The 20,103-nt window shown below is 35.5% G+C and overlaps 1 protein-coding gene across 1 annotated transcript; it reads right to left on the bottom strand.

Annotated features, from left to right (window-relative positions):
* Window positions 1–17,408: 17,408 nt before the first annotated feature.
* Window positions 17,409–19,035, bottom strand: LOC137637886 (uncharacterized). The gene has a single exon (XM_068369995.1). The coding sequence runs from the start codon at window positions 18,477–18,479 to the stop codon at window positions 17,892–17,894; it is 588 nt and encodes a 195-aa protein (XP_068226096.1). The 5' UTR covers window positions 18,480–19,035; the 3' UTR covers window positions 17,409–17,891.
* Window positions 19,036–20,103: the final 1,068 nt, after the last annotated feature.

Here is a 20,103-nt window from a genome sequence, read left to right as displayed (position 1 = left end):
ATAGTTAACGCTACAGAAATGTCTACTCTTATGGATTACAAATTTTCGGCAAGTCTAATAATGATTTGGGCTTTCCAGTGTCACTTACGCTTTTGTAACGTCTTTCTAGCATGCATTTGCAGAAAATATCTTATGTTTGAGATCATCAGTGTGAGCATAATAGACATGAATAGGCCAACACAATTTCTCGAAAGATCAGAATTTTGTCCTTTGTGAGTTAAGTGGATGTAATGTTTTTCACTTCTTACAACATATGAGGTACAATAGGGTAGAAAAGTGGATTCGAGCCGAATCCTTAACAATGAAGTCAAAGTGTGAGCTTCCTGACTGTTTTCCAATAGAATCACCAACAACAAACTCATGCAATTTTGTAGAAATTCTACATTTCCTTGATGGTCTACACTCTGAAGTATCAAGAGAAAGAGCTGTTGAACTCTTCTCCACCTCATCCCACAAAGCATTTAAACAAGATGGACCAGAACGCATCTCTTCAAGCTAAACTGTTACAGTTTCAATTAATTATACAGCTTTTGCCAAATCAAGGTTAGTTGACTGTAGTAAATCTATAAAAAAAAATGAATATACTTCTGAAAGAGTAAGCACACTGAAATTAGCTCAAAACAATTCGTAATCGAAAATGATCAAGATGAAACATGGAAAGAAATTATATTGACATTGGTACAATGGATAAATGTAGCGAAATTCAGCATATGCTTACCTTGGTACAAAAATCTGGATTGATTGATTAGTCTGCAAAATTTGGGAATCTGGAATATGTGAGAATTCGTCCATGTAATATTGTGTACCAACCGTGTGTCACACGATCGTACATAAATTATTTTGTATATATTATGCTTGTATCTGCGCTCTTCCCTCGCACTAAAAAGAACCAGAACAAACATGTCTATGTGTCGCCTATGTAACATTGTCATTTCTCGAACATGTATTTTCCTGTTGCCTTGAGGTTTTGTATATAAAGGAGAGTGTTCTTTAATAATACAACTCAGTTGATTGCTTCCTGCCTTTGAGTCACAACCCTTCTCTCAGCTGGTCACAATTCATATGTAAATGTGCATACATAAATACGCATACATATATACATATACAGTATATAAACACATCAGAAACGTGTAGCTTTACTAAAGGCTTAGAACATAAGCTAGTTATAACCCAAAGAGCTATGGAAAAAAGGATGAGGGTAATAACATTAACAATAAGAAGTAGACGACTCATTGACTGAGAACGCTTGCAATAACACAGAGTGGTGTGGATGTCGCTGATTGGCTAGGCATGTGCTACACGTGGCCGAGAAGTATCTTGCAAGCATTGATCTCAGCCAAAGTTACATAAAAAGAGGCAAGTTTTGTCTGACGTCACAGAAGACCGGTTTCGGTAAGCTTGCCTAGCACCCATGATCCTCGGACCTTTTTCATTCTTCTTGGACGGCCAATGTGACTTCATGTTTATGCAGCCTGTATTTTTCAATACACCATGCTGTATAGGGGAAAACTAAATCATCGGTTTATTAACAAGTAGTGATATTTATGTACCTCAAAATGTTAAGACAATTGTTTGATTACCTCCACCAACGAAGTTGGAAAGAGGTTATGTTTTTGCCCCAGTTTGTCCGTTTGTCTGTTTGTTTGTGAACAACTTCCTGGCCACAATTTTACTCATAGAGAAGTGGAACTTTCAGGGATTGATTATGTTGAGACGTGGAATTAATTAAATTTTATAAATCCTTGTTCAAAGGTCAAGGTCGAATAAAAGGTTGACTAAAATAAGCTGCCGTGGCAGAGGTATGCACTCTGTTTTTTTTTTTTTACTGTTTTTTTTCTTTATAAGACGATTGCCTGGTTGATAAAGAAAAGACTGATTATTTCGCTCAAGTGTTAGATTAAGGAAAGAAGACAGTAAATTTTATGTTGAGAAATTCAGATGCTACAGAATAGTTCTGAAAACAAATGAATCTTTTTAGGTTACTTTGACATTTTCAGATTGAACCTAAATATATTTCTTAACGAACTCAGAACCCGAGACACAGACTCTCTCTCTCTCTCTCTCTCTCTCTCTCTCTCTCTCTCTCTCTCTCTCTCTCTCTCTCTCTCTCTCTCGTTGAAAGGAATTTTCTGTTTAGTTTAATAATCAATATTTTTCCTTATTTTTCTTTAAAAAATTTCTTTTTATAGTACTTTTGCTCATTATTAAGAAAGTAATATTACCTTGAGTATGCATCTAGTTATTATATGACATGGAATGTAAAGTAAGATTCAAGAAAACCAACATGAAAATATCAACACAGATAACAAAAATCAGTCCAAGCAAAGGCCATCCACGTATTCTCTTTCCTTCCCGATAATGTTATTCAAATTAAATTTCATATGACGTCCATGCTATCCTTAAGAAAATCCGTGACTTAAGAACGACTCCGTCCACTTTTCAAAAAAAAAAAAAAGTTCTGATTGGCTGTGAGCGTTTAAAGGGACGACTAGTAACGTAAAAGTGCTTGTGATTGGTTGAACCTCTTTTATGGTGGGGTTAAGAATATGTTGCAGAAATTGATCTGGGCAAAATGAGCATAAAAAGACCCAAGTTTTGTTAGACGTATTTTCAGGCCCAAATTAATTATTGCTTAAATTTCCTTGAAAACAAACAAATTATAGTTATAGAAGGGTTTTAAACAATGGCATTATACATTCTTTCCTTACATACACGTTTTAAAATTGCTCTAAAATCTTAGATTTAGACTCTCTAAATCTTAGAATTTAGTTCCATCAGTATAAATTTTATTGCAGTATAAAAATCTGGATCTAAAGGCATCACACAAAGAAACAATTACGCATTGAAAAAACTAGTTTACCCACATATTTTCATTGGATTAAAAAACCTACATTTATTAATGTAATGACAGTATAAGCTTTTCAGTACTTGTATGCTCTTTAACCTATTGATTTGGAGTGTACGTATAATATTAGCATTCATTTTCATTAATATATAATTTGTATGCATATACCTTCAAATGAATCAAGATGTTAATGTAAACTATTTATTTCCCGTTTCCTGTGCAGTGGTGTAAGTTGTGAATAGATGGGTAAAATCACGAAATCTACGGGGCACAAACATATATATACGAGTGTATATATATATATATATATATATATATATATATATATATATATATATATATATATATATATATATGTGTGTGTGTATATATAATGTGTTTATATACAGAATATGTACATATGTACTATAATTATACACTATATACATGTGTGAATTGTATGAATGTATTTATAAATTCATATGGCTGTACCATACACCCTTCACTCTATGGTGGACGAAACCATAGAGATTTAGCCTTCTTCTTCTCGGCCTATTTAGTTTGTAGATCAATCCTGACAATTCTGAATCCCTGCTTCCTTGCCTGTCTGTCTGTCTGTCTGTTGAGATTGCCTTGCATTTTGCAAGACTGTCCTTCGAAGTACACATCTTTGAGGAAAGTCTGTGTATTTTGTGACGACATGAAGACCCGCCCCCTTTTTGAGCACAGATTCCTCATTGGATAGAAACCTGTGCGAAGAAGTATAGCGGCATGGCTGCTTGATTGATTTGCTGATGATTCTGCAATACGTTTTCGTGGAGTTTCTTGCGCATATTGATCACAGCAAAAGGAGGTGGAAGCTTGAAAATAACTCTGGAAGTGACAGTGATGTGATATGTAGAATGCTATGTTCAGAATGTAGATTATTCCATTATGGGCAAACATCTAAAGGCTTATCTGTCCGAACAAAAGAACATAAGATGGCAGTACTGCTCCAATGAGTCAATTACCTGTACCCAAGGTCACAATATAAATGTAGGCCGTAGTCTGTTTCCCATTATTTCTGTATTATCTTCAATTCTTAAATCGGACTTATGTGGATTCATGAAGCAACTGATCATATAGAGATCCCTTTTCCTGTACAAATACGATATACTTGTGTATATTCTCTTCCTGTGAGATGTCACAAATAAGATGGTAGTGATAATTCTAATCAAGTCTTTACACCTTTCCTAGCCAGATAATGCTTGGCTTAACTGTCTAGGCTGATGATGCTTGGCTTAACTATCTGACCTAATAATGCTTGGCTTAACTGTGTGACCTGATAATACTTGGCTCAACTGTCCAGGCTTATAATACTTGGCTTATTTGCTTGGCCCGATAATGACTTCATGGAATAATTCTTGGCTTAATTGCCTGGCCTGGTAATGCTTAGCTTAACTGCCCCGGCTTGACAATACTTAACTTTACTGTCTGACCTGTTAATGATTGGCTTTCCTGCTTGGCCTGATAATACTTGACTTCCATGTCTGACCTAATAATGCATGGCTTAACTGGCTTGCTTGATGATTCTTAGTTTAACTGCCTAGCCTTATGATATTTGACATAAATGCCTTACCTGATAATTCTTAGTTTTCCTGACTGACCTGATGATGCTTGTCTGAACGTCGTACCCTGATAATGTTTGGTTTAACTTCCTGTCCTGATAATGCTAAACCTAACTGCCTGGGCTGATAATGTTTAGCTTAACTAACAAGCGCAATAATAAAGGGCTCAAGTCGCTGGCCTAATGATATGTGGCTTAACTGCCTGGCTTGTTATTGCTAGGCCTAACTGCCTGGCCAGATAATATTTGGCTTATCTACTTGGCCTGATACAGCTTGGCTATACTATTTTACTTCCTAATGCCGGGCTTAACTGTTGGTCTGATAATTCTCGGGTTACGTGCCTGGCCTGGTTATACTGGGCTGTAAGTGCCTTGGGCTGTAAGTGCCTAGCTTAACTGTTTGACATGCAAATGCATAGCGTAACTGCCTGGCCTGGTAACATACATACACATATACCAAAGGCACTTCCCCCAATTTTGGGGGGTAGCCGACATCAACAAATGAAACAAAACCAAAAAGGGGGACATCTACTCTCTGCGTTCCTCCAGCCTAACCAGGGACTCAACCGAGTTCAGCTGGTACTGCTAGGGTACCACAGCCCAACCTCCCACATTATCCACCACAGATGAAGCTTCATAATGCTGAATCCCCTACTGCCGCTACCTCCGTGGTCATCTAAGGCACCGGAGGAAGCAGCAGGGCCTACAGGAACTGCGTCACAATCGCTCACCATTCATTCCTATTTCTAGCACGCTCTCCTGCCTCTCTCACATCTATCCTCCTATCACCCAGAGCTTTCTTCACACCATCCATCCACCCAAACCTTGGCCTTCCTCTTCTACTTCTCCCATCAACTCTTGCATTCATCACCTTCTTTAGCAGACAGCCCTTTTCCATTCTCTCAACATGGCCAAACCACCTCAACACATTCATATCCCCTCTAGCCGCTAAATCATTTCTTACACCCGTTCTCTCCCTCACCACTTCGTTCCTAACCCTATCTACTCGAGATACACCAGCCATACTCCTTAGACACCTCATCTCAAACACATTCAATTTCTGTCTCTCCATCACTTTCATTCCCCACAACTCCGATCCATACATCACAGTTGGTACAATCACTTTCTCATATAGAACTCTCTTTACATTCATGCCCAACCCTCTATTTTTTACTACTCCCTTAACTGCCCCCAACACTTTGCAACCTTCATTCACTCTCTGACGTACATCTGCTTCCACTCCACCATTTGCTGCAACAACAAACCCCAAGTACTTGAACTGATCCACCTCCTCAAGTAACTCTCCATTCAACGTGACATTCAGCCTTGCACCACCTTCCCTTCTCGTACATCTCATAACCTTACTCTTACCCACATTAACTCTCAACTTCCTTCTCTCACACACCCTTCCAAATTCTGTCACTAGTCGGTCAAGCTTCTCTTCTGTGTCTGCTACCAGTACAGTATCATCCGCAAACAACAACTGATTTACCTCTCATTCATGGTCATTCTCGCCTACCAGTTTTAATCCTCGTCCAAGCACTCGAGCATTCACCTCTCTCACCACTCCATCAACATACAAGTTAAACAACCACAGCGACATCACACATCCCTGTCTCAGCCCCACTCTCACCGGAAACCAATCGCTCACTTCATTTCCTATTCTAACACATGCTTTACTACCTTTGTAGAAACTTTTCACTGCTTGCAACAACCTTCCACCAACTCCATATAACCTCATCACATTCCACATTGCTTTCCTATCAACTCTATCATTTGCTTTCTCCAGATCCATAAACGCAACATACACCTCCTTACCTTTTGCTAAATATTTCTCGCATATCTGCCTAACTGTAAAAATCTGATTCATACAACCCCTACCTCTTCTAAAACCACCCTGTACTTCCAAGATTGCATTCTCTGTTTTATCAGTAATCCTATTAATCATTACTCTACCATACAATTTTCCAACTACACTCAACAAACTAATACCTCTTGAATTACAACACTCATGCACATCTCCCTTACCCTTATATAGTGGTACAATACATGCACAAACCCAATCTACTGGTACCATTGACAACACAAAACACATATTAAACAATCTCACCAACCATTCAAGTACAGTCACACCCCCTTCCTTCAACATCTCAGCTTTCACACCATCCATACCAGATGGCCTGGTAACAATTAGCTTAATTGCTTAGCCTGATATTACTTGGCTTTACTGCCTGGCCTAATAATGATGGGTGTAACTAGTTAGCCTAACAATGCCTAGTTCAACTGGTTGGCTTTATATTGCTAGGCTTAACTGCCTAGCCATATAATGTTTGGCTTAACTGCCTGGCCTGATAATGTTTGGTATAACTGCCTAGTCCGATAATTCTTGGCTTAAGTGACAGACTTTTTAATGCTTAGCTAAACTGTCCAGCCTGAGAATATTTGGTTCAACTGTTTGCATAATGATGCTTTAATGAATCACCTGACCTGATAATGCTTGACTTAACGGCAAGGCCTGATAATGCTAAACTTCACTGCCTGATTCGATAATGCTATACTTAACTGTCTAGCCTGATATTGATTGGCTTGCTTCCTGGTATGATGATGCTTGGCTTATCTAGCCTGGTAATTCTTTGCTTAACTGCCCTGCCTGATAATGCTTGCCGTAGCTACCTGGCATTATAATGCTAGGCTCAACTGCCTGGCCTGATAATGTTTGGCCTAATAACAATTGGCTTAACTGCCTAGTCTGATAATGCTTATCTTAACTGCTTGGGCCTTATGATTCTTAACTTAGCTGTGTAGCCTGATAATGGACTCAACTGGATGGCCGAATAATGCTTGGCTTAACTACCTGACCTAACCTGATGATGCTTGGCTTGACGGCCTAACCTGAAAGTTTTTAGCTTAACTGCCTTGTCTGATAATGCTTAACTTGACTGTCTGGCTTAATTTTGCTTGGCTTAACTACCTGACCTAACCTGATGATGCTTGGCTTGACGGCCTATCCTGAAAGTGTTTAGCTTAACTGCCTTGTCTGATAATGCTTAACTAGACTGTCTGGCTTAATTTTGCTTGGCTTAACTGTTTGGCCTACTAATTCTGGGATTAACTGCCTGTCGTGCTGATCCTTAACTTAATTGCCTGACCTGATAATGTTGGTCTTAATTTCCTGACCTAATAATGCTAGGCCTAATTGTCTGACCTGATGAAGCATGTGTCAACTGCCGAGCCCCATAATTCTTGGCCTAACTACCTTGGGTGATAATGTTTGGCTTAACTGACCTGCTGATGATTAGCTTAACTGCCTGGCCTGATAGTGTTTGATTTAACTGGAGGGCCTGATGATATTTGGCTTAACTGCTTGTACCCTGATAATGCTTGGTTTAAAACATGGCGACCAGACTGTCTTAGGGGCAAGAGGGTCGCTGGCCCCTCTGAAATCCTGATATATATATATATATATATATATATATATATATATATATATATATATATATATATATATACATATATATATATACATATATATATATGTATATATATATATATATATATATATATATATATATATATATATATATATTGATATATATTGATATTTAAATAAGCCATATATATTAATACCTTAATATCTGGATTTTCTCTTATACCTTGGGATCAGAAACGCATGGGGGAACCAACTTTTGACCGGTCATGGAATCGAATCCTGGTCCAGGAAACTGGCATGACAGTGACTTTCCTGGACAGTGTTCGATTCTCTGGCCAGCCAGCAGTATGACAGACAAAGTAAGCTGATGATCATATCAGATGAATTTTTGAGAAATGATCTTATGACTGCTGTGAGTAATTCTGCAAAGTTTCCAGTTTCAGCTGATGACACTTCAGATAATTCTTGGACAGAGTAGTTTTGCATATATGTACATTTTATGGATCCATCCAGTCAGAAGGTAAGGAAAGAATTCATTGTCTCTACACCACTGACTGACATGAACGCCTCGGGAATATTAAATTCAGCAGTATTTATTTTTACTTGTTTCCTTTCCTCACTGGGCTATTTTCCCTGTTTGAGCCCCTGGGCTTATAGCATCCTGCTTTTCCAACTAGGGTTGTAGCTTAGGAAGTTATGATAATAATAATAATAATAATAATAATAATAAAGACTTTAGTCATAATGTTGACAAAGAATATGGTGGCTGTTCTGCAGTGACAAAAAAAAAAAAAAAAAAAAAAAAGGTGTTCTTGCTATAATTCGAAGTGTTTACCCGAAAACTGGTCTTGTTCATTGTTCCCACATTGGCTCGATCTGGTTGTCAATGATCCCAATACCGTTGCCTCAGTCCGCAATAGAATTTGTACCATTAAACCAATCATAAAATATTTTTGTGATAGGCCACAAAGAATATCAATGTATCCAAATATTCCTCTCTTGACTGAAACACGGAAGACTTGCAAATGTAAGAGCATTGGAATATTCATCGAGAATTTTGAAGACAGTAAAAGTCTCATTTCAACAAGGGTTGTGGCGGCCTGTGGTAACGTTCCTGACTGGTGATGGCCAGACTAGAGTTCAAGTCCCGCTCAAACTCGTTAGTTCAATATGAGCTTAGGATGGGGGTTTTGGGGAACCTAGAGGTCTATCTGCTGAGTCATCAGCAGCCATTGTCTGGCCCTCCCTGGTCCTAGCTAGGGTGGAGAGGGGGCTTGGGGACTAATTATATGTAATTATATGGTCAGTTTCTAGGGCATTGTTCTGCTTGCTAGGGCAATGCCACTGTACTGTACCTTGCCTTTGCCATTAGAAGTGACCTTTAAACCTTTAAACTGTAACTGGACGACAGACTGCACATCAGTTATATTGTGCTTCTAGATCACCCTTTTTTATTTTTTTTTATTTTGTCTAATTATAATATCCTTTCAATAATCCCTTTGTTAACCAGTCGCCCATAGTCTTCAAGCAGTTCAAGCAGACCTCTCACAGTTACAGGAGCACATTCACTAATTGTTAAATGTAATCAATTTAATATACACCGCAGTGAAGCAAAAGGGCACCTGTGGATGGGGGATTTTGAGAAGATAACCTTTCTGGCAGAGCAATTAAACAATGAAGTCACTGTACCAAGGCAATGTGGGACACAGACCCACCCAAGAAATTTACAAAGAACCCAAGTGGAGTATTTCTGACAGCCTGACCTTTGACCTTTGACCTTCATTGAAAACAATTGTGCCATCAATTGACTGTATCGGACTGAAAACTTGGAGGTTGATGCAATATTTAAAGGATTTAAAGGCTGCTCGTGAATGACAAGGGGGAAGGGACAATGACATTGCTCTATAGAGTAGGACAATGCCCTAGAGACTGACCATATATACATATGATCAGTGTCTAAGCCCCCAAGCTAGGACCAAGGAGGGCCAGGCAATGGTTGCTGATGACTCAGCAGATAGAACTATAGGCTCCCCCAACTCCCATCCTTAGCTCACAAGGATGGTGTGGTTGCAACGACCAAAGAACCTAACGAGCTTGAGCAGGACTTGAACCCCAGTCTGGCGTTCACCAGTCAGAGACGTTACCACATTAGCCACATTTTACTTGAGGTAGTTTACACTTTACATCCTAAGTAGCTCAACCTTGGTTACCAGTGTAAGCAAATCTTAAACATACTTCATGTTTATGTATGTCACAGAGTGATGGTTTTCACTTTAGTTATTTCTGTACCACTTCCTATTTATAAGAATACTTCGTTTGATAAAGAATACTTTTCTTTAGATATATTGCGTACAGTATTTGTCCATTTCTACCGAGCATTTATTTGTTTGGTGTTTCATTATCTGTGCATTTATCTTTTTTTCTATGCATTTATCTATCAATGTAGTCATTCTATTATCTATATATGTCTTCAGGAGGCTGTCTTGGAAAAAGTTTCAAGTTAAAGAAATTATGACATTTAACCAAAAGAGGAAATAATATATTTCGAGTATTGTTCTTCGAAATTTATATATATGCCATATATATTTAAATTTTATTAGTGATCTTAAAATTCTTTATATTCTTTAATCATTACTTCTCGTATATAGTTTATTTATATCTTTTCCCCACTGAGCTATTTCCCCCTTTGGATAAGTAGGTTTCGTAGCATCCTGCTTTTCCAAACAAGTGTTTTAAAAATAATAATAATTATAATAATAATAGTAATAATTATAATAATAATAATTGTAATAATAATAATATTAATGATAATAATTATAATAATAATAAAATAATAATAATAATAATAATAATAATAATAATAATGTGTCCGTATGTGGACATAATGTATTGTGTAGTCAGACACCCTCAGTTTTACAAGCACATCAAGGCATGTACAGTATATATATATATATATATATATATATATATATATATATATATATATATATATATGAATATATGTGTGTATATACGTATATATATGTATATGTGTGTATATATATATATATATATATATATATATATATATATATATATATATATATGTATGTATATATGCACATATATATATATGTATATATATTTATTATTGTATATATATACACATACGCACCCACACACACACACACACACATATATATATATATATATATATTATTGTGTATATATAAATGTATATATAATATTGTGTATATGCAAATGTGTGTGTATATATATATATATATATATATATATATATATATCATTGTGAATATATATGTATATATATCATTGTGTATATATGTATATATATATGTATATTACTATATATATATAATATATATATATATATATATATATATATATATATATATATATATATATATATATATATATATATATATATATATATCGCTAGCCTCTTGCTGTTTAGGGAGATGTATGTTTGTCAACTTCCATTGCCATTTTTTACTTGTATCTACGTAATTGAAGCACTTAGTTATAAATAAAGACTGAATAATTTAAGGAAATTCCAATTGAGCCCAAAATCAAACTAAGACCAGTTACTGACTTTTTAAAACTTAACATTTAAAAGTCAAATATAGCAGGAAACATTTAAAGCCATTGCTTAAAGATGCAATTTTTCAATTAGTAATTAATATGTTAAACTAACCAAAAGATAATACAGTGAGCAAGAAGATTGAAAAGTATGGAAGAAAGTATTTTAGTAATCAATATCATTATATTTCTTGTGGACGGTCAAGGATTGATCACACTATGCAAGACTTTCCTACGCAAGAAATAGTTTTCTTGCGTATATCATTGGCATGATGCGGCTAAATTACGCAATGCATTATGCAAGTTAATGAGAATTAACTGTACAAGTTCATAAGTTCCTTCCAACGTTCATCTTTAGCTGGGTTTTCACTCGAACGTATGTAGTAGACGTAATAGGTTACGTGTTATCTAATGTCTGACGATTAACGCATACGTATGCTGATGCTCTTCATTTCCTGTTTCAAAACTATTAAGAGATAGAAAGTATTCAGATTTATTTTCCCAACTATATGCCCAAGAGAGACGTAAATAGCATTATGTATCAAGTAAAAAATTACACGAAAATTTAGCGAAACGTGACAACAATGCAGTTAGGAGAGGTTTACAAACGTATACAATATGCGTATTGTAGACCTTGATACGTATGAAGCCGAGCAGCTGACTGCGTGCGCGTCAGTGGCGTAGCTAGAAGTTTGTTTGTTACATTCAGGTACATTATTATCATATGTAATTACAAAAGTGGTAGAATTACAGATATAAAACTAAAAAACATGAAGTGAGCTATACAAAATGCATTAATTTATATGCGTATAGAAATTGTAAAATATAACCATTGAAAAAATACAAGAAGAAAATAACTTTCTTAAATCTATTATGTAATAGGTACTCTTGATCAAAAATTAAATGGATGAATGAAATGAAATTTTGAGGGTTCGAGATGACAGACCTTAGACGAGTGATGCTTTATTACCGACACAGGCATAGGACATTGATCTGTGCGGACGGCAAAGTAGCAAGGTGACTGACCGACCGCGAACAGGTGAAAAATGCGGGACATTTATGTTTTCCACAGTTAACATTACAATAAATATGAAAGCCCACGCTTGACATATGATAATGAAATGTATATAGAAATGAAGGGCAGATGATTCTCCGCCGGAATGAATTAATAATATGTACAGAAAAATATATACAAAGATGATGACATTGCTGTTATCGTTGTAGGACGTTGTCTTTACAACATATATATATATATATATATATATATATATATATATATATATATATATATATATATATATAGTAACAAAATAAAAAAAAATTGCTTGCTATACATTATATGTGATGAAGCAACAGACTACTGGGATACGACTCACTTTTACAATATTCTCATATTCCTGTGATTTTCTGTAAACCTATCAATTAAATTCCTCTGAATTTAGTCTTTTAACTTTCATACTTTCAGTTGACAATACAGCAAGATTGTTTAATCTACCATTGTCCATTGCAATGATGAGAGCAGTCTTAATAAATTTCAGAAAAGAGAAGCTTTTGTCTGCAGAAGCCGACGGCATAGGTAACGCTACAGAAATGTCTACTCTTATGGATTACAAATTTTCGGCAAGTCTAATAATGATTTGAGCCTTCCAGTGTCACTTACGCTTTTGTAACGTCTTTCTAGCATGCATTTGCAGAGAATATCTTATGTTTGAGATCATCAGTGTGAGCATAATAGACATGAATAAGCCAACACAATTTCTCGAAGGATAAGAATTCCTTCCTTTGTGAGTTAAGTGGCTGTAATATTTTTCACTTTTTACAACATATGAGGTACAATAGGGTAGAAAAGTGGATTCGTGCTGAATTCTTAATAATGAGATCAAAAGTGTGTGCTTCCTGACTGTTTTCAATAGAATCACCAACAGCAAACTCATGCAATTTTGTAGAAATTCTACATTTCCTTGATGGTCTACACTCTGAAGTATCAAGAGAAAGAGCTGTTGAACTCTTCTCAACCTCATCCCACAAAGCATTTAAACAAGATGGACCAGAACGCATCTCTTCAAGCTAAACTGTTACAGTTTCAATTAATTATACAGCTTTTGCCAAATCAAGGTTAGTTGACTGTAGTAAATCTATAAATAAAAATGAATATACTTCTGAAAGAGTAAGCACACTGAAATTAGCTCAAAACAATTTGTAATCGAAAATGATTAAGATGAAACATGGAAAGAAATTATATTGACATTGGTACAATGGATAAATGTAGCGAAATTCAGCATATGCTTACCTTGGTACAAAAATCTGGATTGATTGATTAGTCTGCAAAATTTGGGAATCTGGAATATGTGAGAATTCGTCCATGTAATATTGTGTACCAACCGTGTGTCACACGATCGTACATAAATTATTTTGTATATATTATGCTTGTATCTGCGCTCTTCCCTCGCACTAAAAAGAACCAGAACAAACATGTCTATGTGTCGCCTATGTAACATTGTCATTTCTCGAACATGTATTTTCCTGTTGCCTTGAGGTTTTGTATATAAAGGAGAGTGTTCTTTAATAATACAACTCAGTTGATTGCTTCCTGCCTTTGAGTCACAACCCTTCTCTCGGCTCGTCACAATTCATATGTAAATGTGCATACATAAATACGCATACATATATACATATACAGTATATAAACACATCAGAAACGTGTAGCTTTACTAAAGGCTTAGAACATAAGCTAGTTACAACTCAAAGAGCTATGGAAAAAAGGATGAGGGTAATAACATTAACAATAAGAAGTAGACGACTCATTGACTGAGAACGCTTGCAATAACACAGAGTGGTGTGGATGTCGCTGATTGGCTAGGCATGTGCTACATGTGGCCGAGAAGTATCTTGCAAGCATTGATCTCAGCCAAAGTTACATAAAAAGAGGCAAGTTTTGTCTGACGTCACAGAAAACCGGTTTCGGTAAGCTTACCCAGCACCCATGATCCTCGGACCTTTTTCATTCTTCTTGGACGGCCAATGTGACTTCATGTTTATGCAGCCTGTATTTTTCAATACACCATGCTGTATAGGGGAAAACTAAATCATCGGTTTATTAACAAGTAGTGATATTTATCTACCTCAAAATGTTAAGACAATTGTTTGATTACCTGCGTCAACGAAGTTGGAAGGAGGTTATGTTTTTGCCTGTGTTTGTTCGTTTGTCTGTTTGTTTGTGAACAATTTGGCCACAATTTTACTCATAGAGAAGTGGAACTTTCAGGGATTAATTGTTTAGTTGAGACGTGGAAGTAATTCAATTTTGAAAGTCCTTGGTCAAAGGTCAAGGTCGAATAAAAGGTTGACTAAAATAAGCTGCCGTGGCGGAGGTATGCACTCTGTTTTTTTTTTCTTTTTTTTTCATTATAAGACGATTGCCTGGTTGAAAAAGAAAAGACTGATTATTTCGCTCAAGTGTTAGATTAAGGAAAGAAAACAGTAAATTTTATGTTGAGAAATTCAGATGCTACAGATTGGTTCTGAAAACAAATGAATCTTTTTAAGTTACTTTGACATTTTCAGATTGAACCCAAATATATTTCCTAACGAACTCAGAACTCACTCTCTCTCTCTCTCTCTCTCTCTCTCTCTCTCTCTCTCTCTCTCTCTCTCTCTCTCTCTCTCTCTCTCGTTGAAAGGAATTTTCTGTTTAGTTTAATAATCAATATAATTCTTTTTTGTTTCAAAAAATTTCTTTTTATTGTACTTTTGCTCATTGCCAAGAAAGTAATATTACCTTAAGTATGGATCTAGTTATTACATGACATGGAATGTAAAGTAAGATTCAAGAAAATCAACTTGAAAATATCAACACAGATAACAAGAATCAATCCAAGCAAAGGGCATCCACGTATTCTCATATCTTCCTGATAATATTATTCAAATTAGATTTCATGTGACGTCAATACTATCTTTTGAAAAAAAGAGATCCCTGTTTGGCTGTGAACGTTTGAAGGGACGTCCGACTAGTAACGTAAAAGTGCTTGTGATTGGTTGAACCTTTTTTGACGTCACAAGTGACGTTTTTAGGCCAAAGTTATTGCTTAAATTTCCTTGAAAACAAATCAGTTATATCTATAGAAGGGTTTCAAACAATGGCATTATACATTCTTTCCTTATATACACGCTTTAAAATTGCTCTAAAATCTTAGCTTTAGACTAAACCTCCGTACCATTGTCCTCGCATTAGCTTAATCTATTTGTCAATGATCCCAATACCGTTGCCTCAGTCTGCAATAGAATTGGTACCATTAAACCAATCATCACATTTTTCTGTGATAGGCCACAAAGATAATCAATGGATCCAAATTATCTCTTGACTGAAACACGGAAGACTAGCAAATGTAAGAGCATTGGAATATTCACCGAGAATTTTGAAGACATTAAAAGTCTTATTTCAGCAACAAGGATTGTGGCGGTCTGTGGTAACGTTCCTGACTAGTGATCGCCAAACTAGGGTTCAAGTCCCTCTCAAACTCGTTAGTTCATTGTGAGCTAAGGATGTGGGTATTGGGGAGCCTATAGGTCTATCTGCTGAGTCATCAGGGGGTGTGGGTGCTGATAATATGTAATTATATGGTCAGTTTTTATGGCATTGTCCTGTTTGCTAGGGCAATGCCACTATACTGTACCTTGCCTTTGCCATTAGAAGTGACTTTTAAACCTTTAAATTGTAACTGGACGACAGACTGCACATCAGTTATATTGTGTTTCTAGATCACTTTTTTTTTATTTTGTTTAATTATAATATCCTTTTAATTAACTCTTTTTAACCAGTCGCCCAAGCTCTTCAAGCAGTTCAAGCTGACCTCTCACAGTTACATGAGCACATTCACTAATTGTTAAATGTAATAAATTGAATGTAGAGCGCAGTAAAGCAAAAGGGCACCTGTGGATGGGGAATTTTGAGAAGTAACCTTTCTGGCAGAGCAATTAAACAATGAAGTCATTGTATGATACAGACCCACCCAAGAAATTTACAAAGAACCCAAGTGGAGTATTTACGACAGCCTGACCTTTGACCTTGACCTTTATTGAAAACAATTTTGCCATCAATTGAGTGTATCGGATTGATAACTTGGAAGTTGATGCAGTATTTAAAGGATTTAAAGACCGCTCATGAATGGCAGGGGGAAGGGACAGTGACATTGCTCTATCGAGTAGGACAATGCCCTAGAGACTGACCATATACACATATGATCAGTGTCTAAGCCCCCAAGCTAGGACCAAGGAGGTCCAGGCAATGGTTGCTGATGACTCAGCAGATAGAACTATAGCCTACCCGAACTCCCATCCATAGCTCACAAGGATTGTGTGGTTGCAACGACCAAAGAAACTAACGAGCTTGAGCAGGACTTGAACCCCAGTCTGGCGTTCACGAGTCAGGGACGTTACCACATCGGCCACATATTACTTGAGGTAGTTTACACTTTACATCCTGAGATTTAGAAAGTGACAGAAACTGGATTACAAGTTCCACATAAACACATGATTTATGCGGAATAGAAATAATGCACTTTTAAACAAGGTCTCATATTTGAAATTGTAAAATGAATAAATTTGTCTCTAGAATGGATTTACCTTTTATGTTTAAACCTTATATTGGCATTATGTAGTTTGGACTTATAGTAAAGGAAATACATAAAGTAAGAGGAAGGGGGGGATTTATTTTTTTATTTTTTTATTAAGAAATATTCCTTTACAAATTATATTTTACTTTTTTGTATATACATTATGATATCTATTATAATATAAAAAAATTACAATTTTACCATTTTTCTAAATATGTTAGCAAGTTACAGAATTCGTAGGAGGTTCAAAATAAGTAAAACTAAAATGATTTCCCTGACGACTAACAGCAAAGACTCATAATTAAAATTACTTTGATCTTGTTATAGTTTGTTATTTGTACTATGGTTTTTTTTTTCTTTACTGAGCATCTCTTCTTATTAGAACCTACGTGGCGATAAAAGCTTGTCTGAATATGACAATAATGGTAATAATTATCATCATAATTATTAGTAGTAGTATAACACACAGGTTAAACGTATCAAAAATCAGATCTAAACAAGTAAAGGTTTTGTGATGAACATATTAGTAAAGCCAACGTGATATTATTGTAATTACTCTTGAGGACTTTCCAATCGATTTCAGAGACTCGTAATCATAGTAACTTGTAATTTATACCAAATTCTTATCACATTTGTAACCTTTCATTCTCACTAATAGCAATGTAGTATAGCTGGATGCCTAACATTCAGATAACAACAGATAAAGTGTATAGGACTGAGATTCTTATTTATTTGTACTTTGTTTTCACCTTTACAACACTTCTTGTTTTCGTTTTTGACCACTTACAGTAAACCTGAGCTTTAGGACATTTTGTTTTTGTCGTATCGTCGTCACTTTAACTAACACTCATCATAGGCTTCTTTGGCCTCTTTGAATTTGATGAACTCATCTACACTTTTCTTGAGGACTTTTGGCAAAGTCGAAAGATGTGGTTCAAGTTTTATCCTGTTCTCGTAAATGCTCATGTGACAGAGGTACTTCAACATCGGGGTATTTTTCAGGAACATTCTGCTGCAGGCGTTGTACTCTACCGACAGTTCTTCGGTTTCGACGCCGTCCTCCGATAGAGACTTATGAATGAGATCCTTTTTGCAATTGTTCGTCAAGACGAGGTTCAAGAATAAGTTGGCGTCGCTGCTCACGAAGATGATGCCATATCCTTGGCAATCGAACCCAGTGTAGTCACATCCGGCCGTGAGTTCGACGTAGAGCAGCCGTCCTTTGTGATTCAGTCGAGCAATGAATTCGTATTCCTGGCCGACACAGCCGTCTTCGATGAAGGAAATATGATACAGTCGATCGACCTTCTCAAGATCTATCTTGAAGGACTGCAACTCGTCTGGGTCCCATTGGGCCATCTCCCAGGGCGTCGTTCTCTTCTCAAACATATACTGGTAGTCGAGCGCGTTTGACAAGTAGTCTTCCATGGTGTCGGCATCGGGGACAGCGGGATCGATACTTTAGAAGTTTGGGGCAGTTTTCAGCGTCCAAGTCAACATGAACCGATTACTAGCAAGAAAGGTTTTCCCTAAACACTGTTACTAAGAACGTTTCCGGAAATCTAATTACTTAGCAGCACTACTTTCTGAGAACTTACTGCCTCAAGGAAAACTCTGGCACTGGTCCACCCACCCACGCAGAGCTTTGCTCTTATACAAGTGGAAACGTTTCGTCGGCTTAGGACTTCCTTCCCTTTGCTCAGTGTGGAGTTTCATTTGTCTGCGCACAAGAAGAAACATACGTATACGCTATTTCTGCTATACGTTGTGCCCACGGTTTAAATAGCTCAGCCTTGGTTGCCAGTGTAAGCAAATCTTAAACATACTTCATGTTTATGTATGATGGTTTTTACTTTAGTTATTTCTGTACCACTTCCTATTTTATAAGAATGCTTAGTTTGATAAAGAATACTTTTCTTTAGATATATTGCGTACAGTATTTGTCCATTTCTACTGAGCATTTATTTGTTTGGTGTTTCCTTATCTGTGCATTTATCTTTTTGTGTGTACATTTATCTATCAATGTAGTCATTCTATTATCTATATATGTCTTCAGGAGGCTGTCGTGGAAAAAGTTTTAAGTTGAAGAAATTTTGAGATTTAAGCAAAATAGGAAATAACATATTTCGAGTATTGTTCTTCGAAGTTTATTTATGCCATATATATTTCAATGTTGTTACTGATCTTAAAATTCTTTATATTCTTTAATCATTACTTCTCGTATATAGTTTATTTATATCTTTTCCTCACTGAGCTATTTTCCCCGTTGGATAACTAGGTTTCGTAGCATCCTGCTTTTCCAAACAAGTGTTTTAAAAATAATAATAATTATAATAATAATAGTAATAATTATAATAATATTAATAATAATAATTGTAATAATAATAATATTAATGATAATAATAAATATAATAATAATAAAATAATAATAATTACAATAATAACAATAATAATAATAATAATAATAATGATAATAATAATAATAATGTGTCCGTATGTGGATATAATGTATTGTGTAGTTAGACACCCTCACTTTTACAAGCATATCAAGGCATATATATATATATATATATATATATATATATATGAATATATGTGTATATATATGTATATATGTATATATGTATATATATATGTTTATTATTGTATACATATACACATGCACACATATATATATATATATATATATATAATATATATATATATATTATTGTGTATATGTATATTATTGTGTATATGTATATTTTTGTGTGTGTATATATATATATATATATATATATATATATATATATATATATATATATATATATATATATGATTTCGCCAGCCTCTTGCTGTTTAGGGAGATGTGTGTGTGTCGACTTCCATTGCCATTTTTTACTTGTATCTACGTAATTGAAGCACTTAGTTATAAATAAAGACTGAATAATGTAATGAAATGCCAATCGAGCCCAAGATCAAACCAAGACCAGTTACTGACTTTTGAAAGTTTAACATTTAGAAGTCAAATATAGCAGGAATCATTTAAAGCCATTGCTTAAAGATGCAATTT

The sequence above is a fragment of the Palaemon carinicauda genome, chromosome 3 (genome assembly GCF_036898095.1).
Source record: "Palaemon carinicauda isolate YSFRI2023 chromosome 3, ASM3689809v2, whole genome shotgun sequence".
NCBI lineage: Eukaryota > Metazoa > Arthropoda > Malacostraca > Decapoda > Palaemonidae > Palaemon > Palaemon carinicauda.
This window is presented reverse-complemented; position numbering and strand designations above follow the sequence as displayed.

What these genes read in the sequence shown, in the direction of transcription:
- LOC137637886 (XM_068369995.1), bottom strand. Translation starts at nt 18,479, where the DNA reads ATGGAAGACTACTTGTCAAACGCGCTCGACTACCAGTATATGTTTGAG.